We start from the raw sequence: 23,004 nt of genomic DNA, 5'->3' as shown, positions 1-23,004 counted from the left end.
ATAGACCTGATGACGCTGTGCGGCCAGCCAATCACTGTAATGCCACAACCAACATGGCTACGGCATTACAGTGCATGGCAGGCAATCCCTGCATGTTCATTGGCTCTCTAAAGAGCACCAAACATGCAGGGAGGGGACCCGAGTTCCCGCCCAAGCAACCCGGAAATACTCGGCGAGCGCCGAGCAGTAGCGAGCATGCTCGCTCATCACTAATGGGCACCAGTGTGGATCATATATTTGTTCTGCTTTATTTTTTAGTCTTCCTATCTATATAAAAAACCAGAGCAGCACCTGAAAAATAATGGTACAAAGTCTCCCTTGTAAATATCAAACAAACCAGATAAAATATTACAAAATTGAAAGGCTTGAAAAAAGTCCACGTTTGGGAACCGAAACATTTCCACAATGGGTGTGCCTTACATCTAAAATAGTCACTTTTGTACACTTTTTTTTATGCGCTGCCTTCAATTAATTTTTTTAACTATCATCTATCTATCTACCTATCTGTCTATCCAACCACCCAATAGTCTCTCTGTGATACGAGCACTAGTACAGTCCTTTAAGTGGATATTATTAATTGCATTATTTTCCATTTTCATGTTTCTCTCTTTTGCAGCTTTATTTAACATATTACTAGTTAAAATCTATTTATCCATCAATCTACTCTATGCATGTATATATCTATGTATCTATTTCTATCTCTGTCTACCTTATGTATGTATGTATCTATCTATCTATAGTATCTATCTATCTATCTATCTATATCTATTATCTATCTATCTATCTATCTATCTATCTATCTATCTATCTATCTATCTATCGCATCTATCTATCTATCTATCTATCTATCTATCTATTATCTATCTATGTATTATCTATCTATCTATCTATCTATCTATCTATCTATTATCTATCTATCTATTATCTATCTATCTATCTATATCTATTATCTATCTATCTATCTATCTATCTATCTATCTATCTATCTATCGCATCTATCTATCTATCTATCTATCTATCTATCTATCTATCTATCTATCTATCTATCTATCTATCTATCTATCTATCTATCTCTCTTATGTATATTTGTATTTATCTACCTGTCAATTCAAATTTAGTTCAAAGAAGCTTTATTGTCAGGACTAAATACACTTTAGTTTTGCCAAAGCAAGTGTACAGTAGGGAATAGGGATGTGGGGATAATGGATGGGGACTGTAGGAACAGTAGATGGGGACACAACTAGGGTGGGGGGCTATAGAAGTCCATGGCCTATTATAGTTCTCTTTCTCAAAGTCTATGTCGTGCACCTTTCTATGGCTAATTCTCTATCTACCTAATTTCTTTATCGCTCATATCTAACTATTATCTATATATCTCATATCTTTCTTTCTATCTCATATCTATATAGCTCATACTTGTCTATTTATATCATATGTTTCTATTTTAGTAATTTAATCTAAATTGCAAAACCTAAGTAATAAAATCTATAATTAATTTTGGGATCGGAGCATGTCCAAAACGCGTTGTGTGTATCTTGATAACCTATAATTGGCTGTAATTATTTATTCTACGAACCCCATATCACACCGACCGTTGATGGATCTCATGGTGTATGGTCAGTTTTATTCTCTTTTTTTAGAAAGAATACAATCTTCATTTCATTCGGGCGTCTCATTGAACCCTATGACCCTTGTACCTCTTAGTTCCTGACTGTTATTTAAAGTGGCCCATTCCATGTGTGACACACTTGCGCTGTTTACTTTTTATCCCAGATTCTATTATGAGGGGGAAACAATGACTTCCTTTCACCTACAGAAAACCTCCTATGGGAAACCTGTAGATTAAACCTGGAGATAAACGTTTCTTACAGAACACAATCCAGTCTCGAGTGAAGTACGGCTTGATATGAAATAAATGAATGGTAACCTTGTCAGTAGGGTGGATGCTCTTTTGACTTCTTGAGTCTCTAAGAATCTATATCATTTTTCAAAGAAACAAGATTTCAGACTTTTGTCAGCGGGATCGTTCCTTTTTCTTTCTCAAATGCAATCTTTAAGAAGGATATTTCTTTCTATAGGATGTTCTAAGTAAAATAGAACAAGACTCTTAAGACTGCTAGCTAGGACATCACTTCTCCACGAGACCTCTGGAATATCGTCTTTTAAGATTTGCCAATTTTTTTCTTCTCTTTTTTTTCTCCTTAAAGTTGATAAATTTATCAACTCCTTCAGTCATGTCTGAAGTGTGTCAAACTGTGTTCACGCTGATATATAACATAGTTTAATGGATGGAGAAAGAGATCCACTCCAAGAGAGATAGAGGCAGCGATGTTACCATTTGATTCATGCTGGGGAGAAGCATTTCTTTGAAGGGTACAGTATTAGTTGTATGGACAGGTGGCAGAGTAAGTGACATTGGTTGGTTTATATGGTCTTATAATATGATAAACCATAGGTTATAACATTCTGCTCTTGGGCATTAACTGGATATTCAAAGAATGCAAATTCTGCCCTATCAATAGGATAAAGGATAAATTGGGGTTGAGGGTCCGACCACTTTGCGATCCCAAGAACATGGCTCTGGAACCATGAGAATGGGGCTCTGTAGCCCAGTATTGAATGGTATAGAGGTGCACCCGCTCGGCTTCCACTTCATTTAATCAATAGGACTGATGGAAATAGTTGAGTACATAACTTGGTTTTCTCCAAGAATCCCATAGACAATGAATGGAGCGGAAGTTGAGCATGTGCATTTATGCTCCATTCATGATGAAGCTCTGTAGAGTCCTGTTCTGTGGGTTCCAAAATTCTGTTCTCGGTCTCTCTGAGGGTCTCAGTTGTCAGAAAACTATATCCACCAACCTATGGATAGGGGATAAATTGTGTTTTTGGAAATAGTCCTTTAATCTTTACTGGCCTTAAAGACTTTAAGATTATACGTAGAAGTGGTGCCAAATCCAGAAATTTGTAGATTTTTACGTTCAGCTAGTGACCAATTAGACATTCCAGAAATATTTAACAAAAAAAAATAATAAGCAATGATGGGTTTAAATGGGATTTCCAGAACTTTACTATTGATGGTCTATATCTTGCTATAGGCTATAATGGGGATCTGGTTTCGAGCATCCCCAATGTTCAGCTGAATGAAAGCCCCTTATTGTTATTCTATCTAAACCATATGAAGAAAAGTATTGGGTCCCATGTCTTAATCATTCAATTTTGGTTCCTCATTCAGCCCCTTTGCCCTCAGTATAAAACATCCGGCCCCATTGCTCCTTGTGTATAACATCGGGTTCCATAGCCCCCTGGAGCATAACATCCTGCACCATTGCCCTGGTATATAAAATCCAGCCCCAAAGACCCTTGGAGAATAATATCCTGCACCACTACCCCTAGTGTATAACATCTGGCCCCATTGCCCCTAGGGTAAAACATCCAGCCCCATTTCCCCTGTTTATAACATCTGGCCCCATTGCCTCCTTGAGTATAACATCTTGCCCCATATGAATAACATTTGGTCCCATTGCCCCCTGGAGTATAACATCTGGCCCCATCGCTTCCTTGAATATAACATCTTGCTCCATTGCTCCATATGAATAACATCCGGCCCCATTGCTCCTTGTGTATAACATCGGGTTCCATAGCCCCCTAGAGTATAACATTAGGCCCCATTGCCTCCAGTGTATAACATCCAGCTTCATTGCCCTGGTGTATAAAATCCAGCCCCAAAGCCCCTTGGAGTATAATATCCTGCACCATTGCCCCTAGTGTATAACATCCAGCCCCATTTCCCCCTGTTTATAACATCCGGCCCCACTGCCCCTTGAGTATAACATCTTTCCCCATTTCAATAACATACAGACCCATTGCCCCCTGGAATATAACTCTGGCCCCATCACTCCCTTGAATATAACATCTTGCCCCATCGCTTCCTTGAATATAACATCTTGCTCCATTGCTCCATATGAATAACATCCGGCCCCATTGCTCCTTGTGTATAACATCGGGTTCCATAGCCCCCTAGAGTATAACATTAGGCCCCATTGCCTCCAGTGTATAACATCCAGCTTCATTGCCCTGGTGTATAAAATCCAGCCCCAAAGCCCCTTGGAGTATAATATCCTGCACCATTGCCCCTAGTGTATAACATCCAGCCCCATTTCCCCCTGTTTATAACATCCGGCCCCACTGCCCCTTGAGTATAACATCTTTCCCCATTTCAATAACATACAGACACATTGCCCCCTGGAATATAACTCTGGCCCCATCACTCCCTTGAATATAACATCTTGCCCCATTGCCCCTATGAATAACATCTGGCCCCATTGCCCCCAGGGTAAAACATCTGGCCCCATTTCCCGCTGTTTATAACATCTGACCCCACTGCCCCTTGAGTATAACATCTTTCCCCATATGAATAACATACTGCCCCTTTGCCCCCTAGAGTATAAGATCCAGCCCCATTACCCTCGATGTATAATCTCCGGATCCCCCATGCCATCAGCCTTTACTACCATATGACAGAGCGGCCGGTGGTGCAGAGATCACTGATACCAGCGCGTCCTGTAATAGGAGCCACCGGGGTAACAAGTCCGTCCACGACATTTCTTCCTCCTGGATCTTCCCCCATCACCTGTGAGGGATATTACTAAGATGTGGAAGGAACCGCAGCAACTCAGCCACAAAATATAAATAGAGGAAGGCGGGCATCGCCAAAGGTGCATTCAGAGAGCAACCTATTGGATACATGATGAATCAGATAAACAAAAAAAAGAAGAGTATGCAATACACAGGGATCTCCAACAGCAATACACAACAACAAGCAAAAAAACAAAATAAAAACATTTAAAAATCCCAAAAGCTTATACAAACTGGTGACAGAGCTTACAATAAAGTTATGACCCCCCTAATCCACCAAATTTAATCACAAAGATAAAAATACAGTAATATATAATATGCTGCAAATGATACAATACCCTAAAGAGATGAAATTGCATGCATATAATGCTACTTAAGTGTGCAAAGAAGAGTAATGAAATAAATCTGCAATACAAAATGACTAACAAGTAAATAAATATCCTACTTGAAAAAATCCCAGATAAGTGCCTAACAAAGAAAAAACAGTATATGATCTATTGGTGAAGGCAATGGGATGGAATGCAAAGTTGAAATCAAAAAATCCCCATGGGACAATACATTCAAATAAAACCTGTGCCAATGGTAAAACAGAAGAGGGTCAGGACCCCATGCGTATCACCACTGGTGTGGCTTCCTCAGGGGCAGAAATGCATTTCCCCATTTGGGATTTTTTCAAGTAGGATATTTATTTACTTGTTAGTCATTTTGTATTGCAGGTTTATTTCATTACTCTTCTATGCACACTGATACTTTATTAGCATTACTTATGTGGCACCCCAGGGGTCTGGTTTCCACAGTAACAAGCAATGTTATGTCTGAGAGCAGGTGGGAGGTCTCTTGGTCAGGGATCCTGTGCATGCCACACCTCCTGCCCAGTCCTGGGAGGGGAAGAACTTCCCCTGTATAAACCTGGGGCTGAGGCAGGGTTAGAGAGTTCAGAGGGAGAGTGCAGCCAGGAGGGCTGACAGGGAGCTGTGGCTCCGGCTGGGCCCAGCTCCTGGGCCATGCCAGAAGTAGAGAAGAGAAGCAGCATAGGAAGAAACATCAGGAGCTCTGTGGGAGCAGTGTTACAAAGAGTCAGGGGCTGGCAGCTGCAGAGCTCGCCCTGACTGAGAAGATTTCTTACCGGACCCGGAGTCCGAGGCTGTGGGGACTAACTCCTACCCAGCAGCAGAATCCGTCAGGCAGGGGATTTCAGGTCCTCTGGCCAAGAAACCCGAAGGCACGGTCACACGCATGGGACCAGCACCGCCGTCGTGGAGCGGAAGCTACTAGAAGGCCCCGAGTCACCGGCCATACGGGTGAGCACCACACGGTACACTCAGGGACGTGGGCTACTTATACTCGCTTCTAGCAAGGTAGCCAGAAGAGTATCGTTAGTTTGGGAGGCCTACAACTCCGCCTGGCCAGGGGAGATCCCATCTGCTCAAGGACTGACCAGGCCCCAACCGCTAGCCAGTACTCCGGGAGGGTCTATCTTTGTCACCCGTAAAGACCCTGAACTACACCGCATCGTCTCTGAGTGGTTCCTGCTACCCCCATCATCCACGTCGGCTGCCCTGAGGCCATACCCCTCCCGTTGGGGGTTATACCATCTACGCTGCACTATCCTACCACCGGCCTCAGCGGTCTGCCCTGCAGCGGTAGCTCCATAGCTGCATTCAACGGGTGGCGTAGTCGTCCTACATCTACCGCTGATACAGCGCCACTTAGTCTGACTCCCTGGGCATGGACCGGGTCACCGCCACGAGACTACAACCCTCAACAGATCCGGCTCCGGGTAAGCTCCCGCGTGCGCAACGCTGCGCGACACAGGCCCAGGGGTGCGTCAACTTTTGGCGTAGTCGGCAGGATTTCGTGCCCGCAACCACCGGGTACTGCGTGCCTGAAAAAGACTGTTCAAACTTACCTGTGGTGAAGATTCCCGCCATCCGGCGCCATCTTCCGCTTCCTTTTCACCATCGGTGGAGTTTTCCCGCCATCCGGCGCCATCTTCAGCCTTCTTCCCGCCATACGTGGAGTTTTCCCGCCATTGGACGCCATCTTGAGGACGCCGCGCGGGAAGAAGAGGGGCGTGGACTCCGAAAGCGCGCGAGAACTGAAGCCCCGCCTCACGTCCGGACGTTGCGTAAGGTCCTGGAAGGAGCCCAGCAGACGCCGACGTCACAGGAGCGCGACGGAAGGTCCTCAACCCTGACGATCCACTGCGGAGCCGCGGCCTACGGAAGAGGATCATCGCAAGGTAGGCCACGGTCCACTAGGGGGGAGGAAGATGTCGGATACGGAGGAGAGCTTCACTGTCTCAACCCCCGCCAGCGCCACCGCTGCTGCAATCATGCCTTTCACCATGCCCTATATTCCGGGGGCAGCCTGGCTACCCCAGTACTCAGGGGAGTCACATACCCTGCATGACTTTAGAGAAAAGCTGGATAGCCTCTTCCAGGTGTACCCCCTCACAGAGGAGCAAAAAGTGAGCATCCTGGTGGCCCAATTAACCGGGGCAGCCCAAAGGGAGGTAAAGTCCTGGCCACCTGGGAGGAGGACTGTCGCAGAGATACTAACCCAGCTAACCGAGGAGGAGCTGCAGTACTACCAATACGAGGAAAGCCAAGAGGACCCGGACGGGTCTGAGGACCACCCTCAGGAGGGAGCACAAAGAGGACATAGCTACTGAAGGGAAGTAGCGTGAATAAAGAGCTGTAAATAGTTACCCGTAAGGGTACAAGGACTGCTGCTAATTAAAATATGGTCCCCGTTGGGATTAGTGAATTGTTCCCCGTGTGTCCCTATCCCTTACCAGGCTGAGGACTGTGAGCAGCCATCCCCTATCCCTTACCAGGCTGAGGACTGTGAGCAGCCAATCCTTATCCCCACTGGCCGAGGACTGAGAGCGGCCATATCCTGTAAATAATTATGTGTTTCTAGTAATTTATAGGAGTCCTTGGTGGATTTACCGGGAATCCTTTGTACAGTTAGTGGAGCGTAACCCAGGACAGACTGAAAAAACTGTTAAGGACTCGGGGCAGGACAGACCCCTACCTGGTTACGTCTCCCTGTTTTGGTGAAATGGACACCTTTGTTTTCTTCAAAGACTGCACCCGGTTGCGGACACGCCGTAACCATCTTTATGTGTTTTTCTTATTGTATTATTATTGTTTATACCTTGTTATGTTTTTCTAAAAATATGTTTAGTTCCGGAGTACTAAATTTCACTAGGGGGGAATGTGGCACCCCAGGGGTCTGGTTTCCACAGTAACAAGCAATGTTATGTCTGAGAGCAGGTGGGAGGTCTCTTGGTCAGGGATCCTGTGCATGCCACACCTCCTGCCCAGTCCTGGGAGGGGAAGAACTTCCCCTGTATAAACCTGGGGCTGAGGCAGGGTTAGAGAGTTCAGAGGGAGAGTGCAGCCAGGAGGGCTGACAGGGAGCTGTGGCTCCGGCTGGGCCCAGCTCCTGGGCCATGCCAGAAGTAGAGAAGAGAAGCAGCATAGGAAGAAACATCAGGAGCTCTGTGGGAGCAGTGTTACAAAGAGTCAGGGGCTGGCAGCTGCAGAGCTCGCCCTGACTGAGAAGATTTCTTACCAGACCCGGAGTCCGAGGCTGTGGGGACTAACTCCTACCCAGCAGCAGAATCCGTCAGGCAGGGGATTTCAGGTCCTCTGGCCAAGAAACCCGAAGGCACGGTCACACGCATGGGACCAGCACCGCCGTCGTGGAGCGGAAGCTACTAGAAGGCCCCGAGTCACCGGCCATACGGGTGAGCACCACACGGTACACTCAGGGACGTGGGCTACTTATACTCGCTTCTAGCAAGGTGGCCAGAAGAGTATCGTTAGTTTGGGAGGCCTACAACTCCGCCTGGCCAGGGGAGATCCCATCTGCTCAAGGACTGACCAGGCCCCAATCGCTAGCCAGTACTCCGGGAGGGTCTATCTTTGTCACCAGTAAAGACCCTGAACTACACCGTATCGTCTCTGAGTGGTTCCTGCTACCCCCATCATCCACGTCGGCTGCCCTGAGGCCATACCCCTCCCGTTGGGGGTTATACCATCTACGCTGCACTATCCTACCACCGGCCTCAGCGGTCTGCCCTGCAGCGGCAGCTCCATAGCTGCATTCAACGGGTGGCGTAGTCGTCCTACATCTACCACTGATACAGCGCCACTTAGTCTGACTCCCTGGGCACGGACCGGGTCACCGCCACGAGACTACAACCCTCAACAGATCCGGCTCCGGGTAAGCTCCCGCGTGCGCAACGCTGCGCGACACAGGCCCAGGGGTGCGTCACTTACATGCAATTTCATCTATTTAGGGTATTGCGTCATTTTCAGCACATTATATATTCTTTTTATCTTTGTGATTACATTTACGGTATACCTTATTGGCCTTATATGCATGCATTTTCATCTTCTTATGGTGTTATTAGGCAGCAACTGCTTTTGGTCTTTAGGTTCTTCTTTCCTGTGCCATTTGGTGGATTAGGGGGGGTCATAACTTTATTGTAAGCTATGTGACCAGTTTGTGTAAGCTTTTAGGCTTTTTAAATGTGTTTATTTTGTTTGTTTTTTTTGCTTATTGTTATTAAATAAAACAAATTGTGAACTTTTAACTCAGCCATGAAGTGGAAACCCCCCGTAACGTTACAGAGCAGGGGGGCCGAGTGCTGAGGAGCAGAAGGCAGAAAAGTCACCACCGCTCTGCTGACCCCATAACTGCAGAGTGCAAAGTTTCCAGATACAGTTTACAATTATATCCTTCTCATTTCTTTATCCTTTTAATTAATATCAAACCTAATGTGTCAATGTTCTTGTATCACATGTAATGCAATATTTGGATAATCGTGTACATTTAAACTAATGGAACTCAAGTTTTCAAGGCTGGAAATGAACGTTATGTTACTAAAGAACTTTTAATTATCAGATGTATTGAGTTGTGCGAGTTTTAGAACATTGTAAATAGTGGAGACAAATTCTCAGTAATATTTCTGTCTGTGACCTTCATCACTTTCACCATTCTCTGAGATATCATCTGTGTGAATTGTATACACCGGGGTGACGGCACAAAATAACTAACTTGTATAAAAACATAGTTATTAATCAACTTATCCGTAACATTTCCATAACCAACTTATTACCAGTATTTTCTTTTATTCCAGAATTTATATGCACTGGAGTGAATCAGCACAGAGGTGACATCTACTGTATATATTGTTCTTTGTGTATCTCACTATATACATTGATACATACCATGAAACAAAATGCATTGGGCAGATTTTAGATGAATAGATTTGGAATCATTGTGATGTTCCATTGAAAGCAATAAATTAGAACAAACAGATGTAGAAGGTCATGGCTGACTTTTGCAACCGAGAAACTTTTTTTTTATTACTTTTGATAAGACAAGAACTGTAGAGTATAACGTGCCGAAGTTTAGGTACATGATCCATAGGAATAAAATGTCTTTTACTGCCAGAAAATAATAATTAACAAAGTGTAAGATTACAATTAAAAATGCATTCTAAAATTACGATCTGTATGGTATATGACTGGATGCAATGATCATATAACTGTCTGATATTCTCTATTACGCCGGTTGTGGGTCACAGAAAAAAATAAAAATTAAAAAATAATTTATAAAAATGTATAGATGGGAAGTAAATGGATGAACTATGCTCCTGAAGACCAAAAATGTCCTGTAGTCGAATGATTAAAGTCGTAACTGGTAAAGTCGAAAGTGTCCGTGTTAAATGGGGTTAAGTGTATGATTTATCTCATCGCTGCAGCCCGAGTGTTTGACACACTGGACTGTGATAGTGTAGCCCAGCAGGAGGTTTAACAATATCCCCGATCCCCTTATGCAGGGACGTTCCCCCTGAGATTAATCAGCAGACGGCCACATGCATTTCAGATTTGAAGTCAAGTGTGTTTCATTTCATTACTGCGAGCGAGTGCAGCCCGTGAAGGAGTTTTCGGATTACGCATCCACTCAGTGCGGTGTCATTTCACAGAGTGTCACTCAAACATGTCTAACATCTGAAACATGGAAATGACGACACGCACAACGTCTTGCCTGGATTTGCTGCAAAACACAGAGACTTCAAGTTACAGCTGCAGACTGTAAAGCTCTACATTATAAATAAATCACTTTCTAAGAGCCACGATGGGTTTACTAATGAGGAGCGCAGGCATCGAGCACAAGGTGGGACATGTTGTCATTTTTTAGGTCTGGCGGCTTGGTTATGTTTCATACCAATGGCAAATGATAAATTCTCCTATCAGTTCTATCTTGCTGTCATGCACACAGCAGATACTCGTCCTACTCCGCCTGAGGTACTCCACATATCGACATATGTTGTTACTCTAAGGCTATGTTCACATGTCGCGCTTTTGCTGCGATTTTTTTTTATGCAAATTTTAAGCTGCGTTTTACAGTACCAGCAAAGTCTATGAGATTCTTTCCCTGTCTGTTTTGTCAAAGAGTTGCGTTTTTGCAAACTGAAACATGTCACTTCTTTCAGCGTTTTTGCAGCATTTTTCACCCATAGAAAGCAATGAATAAGTGCAAAAACGCAGTAAAGAACACAGGTATCAGGTTTTGCAGCAACTTTTGGTGTCAAAACCTGAGGAAGTTGAATCATGATTATTTTTATGCACTAAACTCTATCAGCATGTACAAGAAGCAAACGTACCCTGACAAAAACGCAGCAAAAACTCATCATCGTGCTTTTTTAACATTTCTTCTTTACTGCCAAGGTTTTGCCAGGGCGAAAAATATGCTCCAAAAACGCAACATGTGAACATAGCCTAAAGCAGCATTTTGCAGAGTTATTTGCCGAGTTCTGTATTGATTCATAGTAGGAAGCATACAGCGTTACACTATGGCCCTTCTGTGGGCTGGATTACTTCTTGGAGTGTGTATAGTACTGGATTATTGCATGACCCCCAATCTGCAGCTTTATAGCATAAATTGCTTGTATTATCCAGATACGTTTTCTATTTTTAAAGACATTAATTAACTTAGCACTTAAAGTAAATTCCAGACCCATATATTGTCCATGATTTTTCTGCTATTTTGTAGATGGCTCTTTCCTTTTCTTGTTTCGTTTGTGTTTCATTAACTAGAATTTATTTTACTCACTTATATAGCGCCATTAATTCCAGAGCACTTTACAGACATAGTCATCGCTGTCCCCATTGGGGCTCACAATCTACATTCCCTATCAGGATGTCTTTGGAGTGTGGGAGGAAACTGGAGAACCCGGAGGAAACCCACGCAAACACGGGGAGAACATACAAACTCCTTGCAGATGTTGTCCTTGGTGGGATTTGAACCCAGGACCTCAGCACTGCAAGGCTGCAGTGCTAACCACTGAGCCACTGTACAGTGCTAACCACTGAGCCATCGAGTTGCCCTGTTTTGGACAACATTTTCTACCAATTTGTTTCATTTCCAGGTATTATGGTGTTAAAGTTAATGGTGATGATTACTGTGTACAGGAGGGTTCTAGTGGCAATGTTCATATGTATATATATATATATATATATATATATATATACGCAAAGTATTTGGCATGCTGTGAAGAGAGTGTCACAAAGAGACACAAGACTGAGTGGCTCTGGATGGATCATGTCCAGTATCCTTTTGTGTATCTGGTCCGAGTGCGTCCAGCACTTGTCCTAACAGTGATAGGAGGCCTCTTCTTGACCTTAAATTTGCCCAGAGACTGAGACAAGCTAAAAGTGAGCCCAGTATTTTCCAGCTAAGACTGTAATTTCCAAGTATCTATGCCAATAAACTGTGACCACCCAACAAAATACTATATAGAACTCAATTAATCTGTGGCAATAGACTGAAACAACCAGGCATCTGCTGTGTCAATTGACTGTAACCTCAAGCATGTAGACTGTAACCATGAAAGGACAGACTGTAACCACCAAACATCTCTTACAATAGACTGTAACCACCAAACATCTCTTACAATAGACTGTAACCACCAAACATCTCTTACAATAGACTGTAAGTTCCAAGCATCTGACGGGCCAACACACTGTAATCATCAATAGACTGTAACCTCCTAGCATCTCTTACAATAGACTGTAACTTCCAAGCATCTGACAGGCCAACACACTGTAATCATCAATAGACTGTAACCTCCAAGCATCTCTTACAATAGACTGTAACCTCCAAGCATCTGACGGGCCAATAGACTGTAATCATCAATAGACTGTAACCTCCAAGCATCTCTTACAATAGACTGTAACCTCCAAGCATCTCTTACAATAGACTGTAACCTCCAAGCATCTCTTACAATAGACTGTAACCTCCAAGCATCTGACGGGCCAATAGACTGTAATCATCAATAGACTGTAACCTCCAAGCATCTGCCGGGCCAATAATATTTGCGCCAATACACTACAGCCACCAATCTTCTCTACTGCATATCACAAATGCCAAGCCAATTGTCTCTGTTCTTAAGCATTAAGCTTTGTGCCCCACCCGGAGTACAGGTGAAGTTGCATTTTGTTTAATGTTGAGTCTGCTTCAATTACTGCAACATCCATGAGTAAGGTACTATGGTCAAAGGCCATTCATAAAAAAAATGACCCTAGATTTGAAAGTAAAATTAACAACCAATTTCTCAACCGGAATGAAGCAAAAAAAACAAAGTGTAATTCTTATCAGGGCATGAGGATGAAAAAAGATCTTGTGAGGCTAAGAAGAATATTAAATTGGTGGCCCATTGGCTTGAATAGAAGTAGTACAAAAAAAGTGTATTATTGTGATTGTTCTTCTTGTTATTATCATTACTTCTTTACTGTAGAGTGCAGCTCCTGTGTAGGAAACCTAAACCAATGTACTTCAGGTCTACTTAATAAATCCAAACCTAATGTCAATGGGTTAATGAACTTATTAATTTATAATCAGTTTTTGGACTTACCGCAGCCGGCAGTGGACAGTTCATCACTACCATTGGGACAATCTCTTTCTCCGTCACATAGCCAATGAAAAGGAACACAGGCGTGGGAATTAGGGCAACTGAACATATCAGAAGCACAGGTCACTAAACCTGAGGAATAATAGAAAAGTATAGAAGGGCAAGGGAAATAAAGGGAGAAGGGCAAGGGAAAAGAGCAGGAAATGCAGAGAACAAAAACAGTATAAGGGACAGAAGGGAATGAGAAAAAAAGGAAAAGGGACAAAAGTAGGAAGGATGGGAGGAAGATATGGATGGAAGGAGGAAGGAAAAGAGAGAAGGGAGAGAGAATGCAGGAGCATAGTGAGGAAGGGAGAGAGCGAATGAGAAAGGGAGGGAAATAAGGAATGGTGCACGGGAGGAAAAAAGTAAGAAAGGCAAGAAAGGAATGGAGCATGCCAAGGAAGGGGGAGGAAGGAAGTGAGAGATGGAAGAAAAAGAGCGAAAAAGGGAGGGAGTGAAGCAAGGAAGGGAAATTATGAATGGATCATGGTGGCAGGAAAAAAGAAAGGAAGGAAAGAAGGAAAGGTATATATAGAGGAAGGGAGAGGCAATGAAAGTATTTTCAAAGGAAGGAAGGAAGTGGGCAGAGTGAGAAAGGGAGGGAAGGAAATATGGTAGAGAACAAAGGAATGGAGCACGTAAAGGGGAAAGGGAAAAAAGTAAGAGGATTGAAAGAAGGAAGGGAGGAGGGAAGGAAGCCAATTTAAAGAAAAAGAGAAATGGAGGAGAAAATTGGTGGTGGAAGATGAAAGTAGAAAAGAAAATATGGAAAAATAAAAATAGGAAAAATGGTAGGAAGGAAGGAAAATACAAGGACAAGGCAGAGTAAAGGACAGAAAAGGGAATGGGTGAAAGGAGATACATTTGAGAGAAGCAAATAGTGTGAAAGAATGGGACAGGAAGAAGAGAGAAAAAAAAAGAGAGAGATGAAGAGAAATGTTATTTCTCGTTCTCTGTCAGTAGCTTTAGGCAGTATTTCCAGTAATAGTCAGGGAAGTGTTATATTACAGCAGTGAGTTACCGGGGGTCTCTGCTGGGACTGTGACACAATTTATCTATACAGTAGTTCCAGAAAACAGATGAAATCATCAGGTCACTTCAAGTAATGTAATGTTAATTAAGGACTGTGGACTGTATATAGACACGGGTGAAATCAGTGTATTTTCCACACAACAGGCAGTGCATCTTCTATTATGACCTCTCGGTCTTCCAAGTCTTTGTCCTATAATTTTGGTGATAACATGAAACTGCTCTTTCCTCTCTGCTTTACTTTCTCTTCCTAAATCTACAGGTCTGATTGCCACATTTGTGTGTTACAGTAGGAAATACGTACCACATACAACATCACTTTCATCTGAACCATCCCCACAATCGTCCTCTCCATCGCACATCCACTGCTTGGATATACACTTGTTTTGTGAGCAGGCAAACTCATTCCAGGAACAGGAAGTACCTAAGGGAAAGAGGCGCATCTAAAAACCAGAATCTGTACAATTTCCGTATATACCCCTTCCGGAACCATCCACTTCATAAATGAAGCCGGGGACTACTGAGATCTATAGTGCCGTTTGTGTAGAAAGGAAAGCTCCAGCAGCCGAGTCTGCACAATATCAGGTTAGAATTGTCAGAATTCAATATACTGATGCTCCGGCTAATGGACAATAAAGGTGCCAATAAGGGAACTCTTCTTCATGGCATTCACATGTTGTAGTAGGGTTTATGGAAAAGGGTTTATTTTGATGAGACAACTCATTCAGGGAAGAAAAAATCTGGCACTCTGTTGAGTTGCAGAAAAAAAACTATATCAGATGTATTAGAAAAGCAATCCAAAAACAGTGACGTTTCGGTCAAAAGGACTTTCTTCAGACAGATTGCATGTGCTCTGTGGAATACCTATTCAATTCCCATAAGATTTAGGAATATGCCACCATATAATGTCTCCATTGTATTCCCACCCAGAATCATTGTTTCCAAAGGAGAAAACCTTCCATAGTATGGCATACAAGAAGACACACAGTACAGCATGTGTCCTTCTGTTTCTTCGGGTACCATTACGGAACCACACAACCTAAATCTGCCCATCTGCCTAAGGTCTTGTGCAAAGAGCATGGATCCATAAGAGTAAAAAAATTCTTCTTAAATTCGGGAATATAAAGTCAAATCTTATCTTTGGCAACAAGTCACCTTGTGTCCATGCAGAGCCCAGAGATAGAACAACAGATACAGTAAACTTCTAAGATGACCAACCATATTTCCATTGAAAATATTCTTCCCGGGGGAGATGTTTTAAAAGAAGATGCCCCCTGTGCTAAACTAAGGATATGAAGGAATCAAAAATCTGCAAATGGCATCACAAATCCTGTTTCCTTGAAATCGAGGTCCCAGAGATGGGACTTGCACGTATGTGAGAGACATCCTATGGGTGGCAATACTCCTTTATGATCCTAATGATGAAATAGGAAATCTTAGTGAATCCTAGGCATAGGGGAGATGAGATTTTTGTGAGGACCATGTGATCATCATTCTTATCCCTGACTATGGTTTCCCCACACTCACCACAGTGCAGTTCATCAGTACCATCCTCGCAGTCCTTCTGGCCATCACAAACCCATGTATTTAGAATGCACCTCCCACTGCGACAGCCAAAGTAATTTTCTTGACATCTTTGTTGTTTTTTAGCTTGTCAGAAAGAGAAGAAGAAGAATAATGGTTATCAATAATCTCATGGACAAGGTGTACATGGCACTGTCATACACCTACCCTACCTTCACATTACATTACTGCCTTGATCTCTGACACTAATGAAAGTAAAACACCTAAAGAGGCCAAAAAGTGGACCTGTCGCTTGCTCAAAAAATGTAGATAAATACCACATAAAAATCCACGAGTTCCAGGTTCAGCCAATCTTTCCAGTTTTGTGTGGCGTCCCTCCATTGTAGAGATTTTCACATTTGCTGCTTTTGGAGCGCAGTATGTGAAATCACTGCTTGTATTGCAACTGGACATATCTTCAGAGTCTTCTCTGGAAGTGTGTGCTTTCACGCCTGCCTCTACAACACTACTAATCAGAGCTCAGCAGTGTCTGAGACTGCTACATTAGCTACCAAGCTGTGATTAATCAGCATCTGAGAGGGAGGGGGGAAGAATACACCCCAAGATAATACTATAAATAAACGCCCAGTTGTAATACCAGCAGAGATTTCACATGCTGTGCTCCAAAAGCAACAAATGTGAATATCTCTGCAATAGAGCAATGCAGCATGAAACGGAAAAGAGCGGCAGAATCAGGGGAGCTTAGGGAATTTTACAAAGCATTTGACTAAATTTTTTGATAAAGTGACAGGTCCTTTTTAACTTCTGACAAGAGTTAGGGAAATGTTGTACTGTTTAGTCTGGTTAGATTGATAATAGACAGCAGAGCTTTTATAACTGAGCATCTTGCTCACTAGCAAGCTGAACTGTCAGTGGACATCTGGAACATCCCGCACTGTATAGAAAGGGACTGCAAGGTCCCATTATCAACCTACCGAACTGTAAAAATCCAGGCACATAACTTTATCGAACACTCCTTCATCTTACCCAGTTTAAAGGGGTTATCCGGGACTATTTGATTTTTTTTTACTATGGACCCAAGAACTAATAGGAAGGTAGTTTATAATTACCAGCCTGTTTAGTACAGCGAATATCTCTGCCAGCACAGAGAAGTCATACACCCCACTTGCCGGCGATTCTGTGGTTTGCACTGACGTCACGTCAACAGAGCAGCAGCTTCTCTTCTGCTCTGCTCTGCTGATAGGGCATGACTGCCAACATTATGCTAATTTACTAAATGCGTGGAGACGGCTGTCAATCACATAACGTTGACAGACACGCTCTGTCGACAGTACAGCCCTGAAAAGGAAGAGCTGCTGTGTTGATTTGAAGCAGTAGAATCGGAGACAGAAGTAGTCAGTGAATGCTCTGTGCCGGCACTAGGTAGAACAGGCAGGTAGTTAGCAACTGTTAGTTTTTAGGCCCATAGTAAGAAATAATCTAATTGTCCCAGATAAGCCATTTAACCATTTGGGGGAGATATATACGGTAGGTACTCTCTCCAGTAGGACACCAACTGCAGACTTATACAAGAGAGATAAACACACTGACAGATAGAAAGATAGATAGGAAAGAGATAGTAATTAGTTTTGAGCGAGTATGTTATGTCCGAGTATGCTCGGGCCGAGCTCTGAGTATTTACAGCTGCTCGGTGATAAGGTTAAATCGCTCCCGTGTGCATGATTTGCAACTGTTTGACAGCTTTATTACATGTGAGGAATGTGTAAGAAATAGACATTCCTCTCATGTAATAAAACTGTCAAACAGTCGCAAATCATGCACACGGGAGCGATTCAACCATATCACCGAGCAGCTGTAAATAATTAGAGCTCGGCCCGAGCATACTCGCCGAAAGGGTTAATAGAACATACTCGCTCAACACTAATAGTAATAGATAGATCGATCGATAGATAGATAGATAGACAGAGATACAGGTGCATCTCACTAAATTAGAATATCATCAAAAAGTTAATTTATTTCAGTTCTTCAATACAAAAAGTGAAACTCCTATATTATATAGAGTCATTACACACAGAGGGATCTATTTCACGTGTTTATTTCTGTTAATGTTGATGATTATGGCTTACAGCCAATTAAAATACAAACGTCATTATCTCAGTAAATTAGGATAAAAAACCTACAAAGGCTTCCTAAGTGTTTAAAAAGGTCCCTTAGTCTGTTTCAGTAGGCTCTACAATCATGGGGAAGACTGCTGACTTGACAGATGTCCAGAAGGCAGTCATTGACACATTCCACAAGGAGGGTAAGCCACTAAAGGTCATTGCTAAATAAGCTGTCTGTTCACAGAGTGCTGTATCCAAGGATATTAATGGAAAGTTGAGCAACCGGGATAACCGCAGCCTTGAAAGGATTGTTAAGAAAAAGCCATTCAAAAATTTGGGGGAGATTCACAAGGAGTGGACTGCTGCTGGAGTCATGCTTCAAGAGCCACCACACACAGATGGGGTATTGTCAAGAGGAAGATGAGAGACACCAGACCCAACAATGCAGACGAGCTGAAGGCTGCTATCAAAGCAACCTGGGCTTCCATAACACCTTAGCAGTGCCACAGGCTGATCGCCTCAATGCCACATTGCCGCATTGATTCAGTAATTGATGCAAAAGGAGCCCCGACCAAGTATTGAGGCATTTACTGAACAGACATTTCAGTAGGACAACATTTCAGATTTTAAAATCATTTTTCAAGCTGTTGTTATAAAGTATTCTAATTTACTGAGATAATGGCTCTTGTGTTTTCATTGGCTGTAAGCCATAATCATCATTAACAGAATTAAACACTTGAAATAGATCCCTCTGTGTGTAATGACTCTATATAATAGATCACTCTGCGTGTAATGACTCTATATAATAGATCCCTCTGTGTGTAATGACTCTATATAATAGATCCCTCTGTGTGTAATGACTCTATATAATAGATCCCTCTGTGTGTAATGACTTTATATAATAGATCCCTGTGTGTAATGACTCTATATAATAGATCCCTCTGTGTGTAATGACTCTATATAATAGATCCCTCTGTGTGTAATGACTCTATATAATAGATCCCTCTGCGTGTAATGACTCTATATAATAGATCCCTCTGTGTGTAATGACTCTATATAATAGATCCCTCTGTGTGTAATGACTCTATATAATAGATCCCTCTGTGTGTAATGACTCTATATAATAGATCCCTCTGTGTGTAATGACTCTATATAATAGATCACTCTGTGTGTAATGACTCTATATAATATAGGAGGTTCACTTTTTGTATTGAAGAACTGAAATAAATTAACTTTTTGATGATATTCCAAGAAGCACCTGTAGATAGATAGATAGATAGATACTGTAGATAGATAGATAGATAGAGGGATAGAGGGATAGATAGAAGATAGATAGATAGATAGATAGATAGATAGATAGATAGATAGAAAGATATGGGATGGATAGATATATAGATAGATAGATAGATAGATAGATAGATAGATAGATAGATAGATAGATAGACATCCTCGAAAGGAAGCAGCACTCTAAAAAATTGATATAGCAAAAAGGTTGCAAGGCTCGGGGTACGGACTCAGTATTTACATATATTCATACAGCAAAAATTGCAGATGCTCAGCTTCAGAAAGACTCATAGTTTGAAGAGCCGAAACGTCACACATACATGGGTGAATAGAGACCACCGTCTTTCACTATCTCACTTTTGGAGTGCTGTCACTTTTGCTAGATAGACAGATAGAATTACATGTAAAGCAATGGTCCTAATTCCATCCTTACTTTACACTTCACCTGTTCATATATCCTCCTGAGCCGCAGGACCCCCAATAAGGAGGATCGTGGAAATGATTATTAAGTTATTGGAATAGATTGTTCCTATTACTCCTAACACATTTCTTTCCCTGAGATGATTATTTCAGTATCTCTCCGTCCTGCAGATTAGACATTTATTCTACTAGAACGATAGCACGTCCCATCCACTGACATTTGATGCTTATGAATTAATAGCACACCGACAAAAATGTCTCCAATTTGGCTAAAACAATGAGAGGGTTTTTATTTTTCCATTCTGTGTTAGGAGATGGCAGCTCTCCACACAATGTCTGCTAATTCCACATCTTTATAAGTGCAGCGTTTTATTATGCTGTAATATTAGGCTAACGTGGAGCCAAGTGGATACATCAGCAGAAACGCGCTTTGGAAATTACCTGGGCATTTTAATTCATCGGAATAGTCCCCGCAGTCGTTTGCGCCGTCACAGATCCATTCTGGCAGGATGCACAAGGATGTGGAATTGCAGGGTATAAATCCAGCCTTCTTCACTCCGAGTTTGTAATAATGAGAGCAGTCGGTATTGTCTGGAGGGTAATAGAAATGACTTTCATTAAGTGACGACCTACACGACGTGTCCACAGAAAACTCACCGCACTTTATTTACCATTGTCACTCAGAGGACGCAAGGACTGGACTGTCACTGGGGGTCCTGGGGGGCCACATGTGCATAAGGGCAGAACTGAAATTACCCAGCCCATTGTTTTATCTCTAGTTCTTAAAGGGAAAGTGTAATCAGAAAATGACCTGTCATTTAAATCAGGATTTTAGCTAAATGTATTTCTTAACAGTTCTTCTATACACATTTTCTCATATCATAATCTATAAAAAAAAAATTAGAAATCTTGCAATTTTCATACATGCCAATAAGCGTAATGTTAGAGTCAAATATTCTGTTCTGTACAGAAAACATTTCGGCAGCGTCATTGTTATCACAGACAGTATAATGAAAGTTAACACCTGTGCATATAACAAAAAATACAGGATCACTATAGGCGATATCACAGCTCACCACCTCCTCCTGTACATCTCTGTATACAATAGATAACACTGGATCAATCATTCACAATAGATGATGTCACAGCTTACCTCCTCCTCCTGTACAATGACTGATAACACCTCTATATACAGCAGATAACACAGGATCCACCATTCACAATAGGTGATGTTACAGCTCACCTCCTCCTCCTCCTGTACAGTGACTGATAACACCTCTATATACAGTAGATAACACAGGATCCACCATTCACCATAAGTGATGTCACAGCTCACCTCCTCCTCCTGTAGAATGACTGATAACACCTCTATATACAGTAGATAACACAGGATCCACCATTCACCATAGGGGATGTCACAGCTCACCTCCTCCTCCTGCAGAATGACTGATAACACCTCTATATACAGTAGATAACACAGGATCCACCATTCACCATAGGGGATGTCACAGCTCACCTCCTCCTCCTGTATAATTACAGATAACACCTCCTATATACAGTAGATAACACAGGATCCACCATTCACCATAGGGGATGTCACAGCTCACCTCCTCCTCCTGTATAATTACAGATAACACCTCCTATATACAGTAGATAACACAGGATCCACCATTCACCATAGGGGATGTCACAGCTCACCTCCTCCTCCTGTAGAAAGACTGATAACACCTCTATATACAGTAGATAACACATGATCCACCATTCACCGTAGGGGATGTCACAGCTCACCTCCTCCTCCTGTATAATTACTGATAACACCTCTATATACAGTAGATAACACAGGATCCACCATTCACCATAGGGGATGTCACAGCTCACCTCCTCCTCCTGTATAATTACTGATAACACCTCTATATACAGTAGATAACACAGGATCCACCATTCACCATAGGGGATGTCACAGCTCACCTCCTCCTCCTGCAGAATGACTGATAACACCTCTATATACAGTAGATAACACAGGATCCACCATTCACCATAGGGGATGTCACAGCTCACCTCCTCCTCCTGTATAATTACAGATAACACCTCCTATATACAGTAGATAACACAGGATCCACCATTCACCATAGGGGATGTCACAGCTCACCTCCTCCTCCTGTATAATTACAGATAACACCTCCTATATACAGTAGATAACACAGGATCCACCCTTCACCATAGGGGATGTCACAGCTCACCTCCTCCTCCTGTAGAAAGACTGATAACACCTCTATATACAGTAGATAACACATGATCCACCATTCACCGTAGGGGATGTCACAGCTCACCTCCTCCTCCTGTATAATTACTGATAACACCTCTATATACAGTAGATAACACAGGATCCACCATTCACCATAGGGGATGTCACAGTTCACCTCCTCCTCCTGTATAATTACTGATAACACCTCTATATACAGTAGATAACACAGGATCCACCATTCACCATAGGGGATGTCACAGCTCACTTTCGCTAATGTAGAATGACTTTTACCCAGTTAATAGCATGCTGAGATAACAATTCTACCCAAACAAATAGTTTGATTCAGTTTATTGATGAAAATGTTCATGTAAAGAACAAGAAATAACCGTCTAATATTAGGCTTAGAAGCCAATGTGCAAATTGATTTTTTTTTCCAGTTTTCCATAAACAGCAGCACTTTTATCTATCGTCTGTTTATATTAATGCAAATCAGACTGAGTTAAGCTACAATACCAAACATAGGTCTTAATTAAGAATAGGGCTGTTTCTGCTAAAGACAAACTACAACTATTTAATTATTGACCCCCCCCTCCCCCCTGATTACTCAAACCACAGAGTAAAAATCCTCAGCTCCTGCCTGACTGTGCACAGTGCTGTATAGACCCATAGACTTTCCATCTGCCGGTACACTGCTGTACTTGCACTCATCCTTCTTCCCTGTGGATCGAGCAATCAGTGAGGGTCTCAGCTTCCAGACCACCACCAATCATCAAACTTTTAAGGAG

General features: G+C 42.4%; 1 protein-coding gene across 5 annotated transcripts in view; it reads right to left on the bottom strand.

Annotated features, from left to right (window-relative positions):
- Nucleotides 1–23,004, bottom strand: part of LRP1B (LDL receptor related protein 1B) — a 2,071,868-nt gene that overhangs the window by 352,599 nt on the left and 1,696,265 nt on the right. For all 5 annotated transcript variants that reach the window (XM_073647246.1, XM_073647248.1, XM_073647249.1 and 2 more), the window contains exons 49-52: nt 20,416–20,565; nt 16,172–16,294; nt 14,949–15,068; nt 13,577–13,705 (exon numbers count right to left, since the gene is read on the bottom strand). In XM_073647246.1, the coding sequence (XP_073503347.1) occupies nt 13,577–13,705; nt 14,949–15,068; nt 16,172–16,294; nt 20,416–20,565 (522 nt within the window). The remainder of the gene's footprint in view (nt 1–13,576; nt 13,706–14,948; nt 15,069–16,171; nt 16,295–20,415; nt 20,566–23,004) is intronic.

The sequence above is a fragment of the Phyllobates terribilis genome, unplaced genomic scaffold, assembly GCF_046119375.1.
Source record: "Phyllobates terribilis strain yellow unplaced genomic scaffold, ASM4611937v1 Scaffold_9__5_contigs__length_417890890, whole genome shotgun sequence".
Taxonomy (NCBI): Eukaryota; Metazoa; Chordata; class Amphibia; order Anura; family Dendrobatidae; genus Phyllobates; species Phyllobates terribilis.
This window is presented reverse-complemented; position numbering and strand designations above follow the sequence as displayed.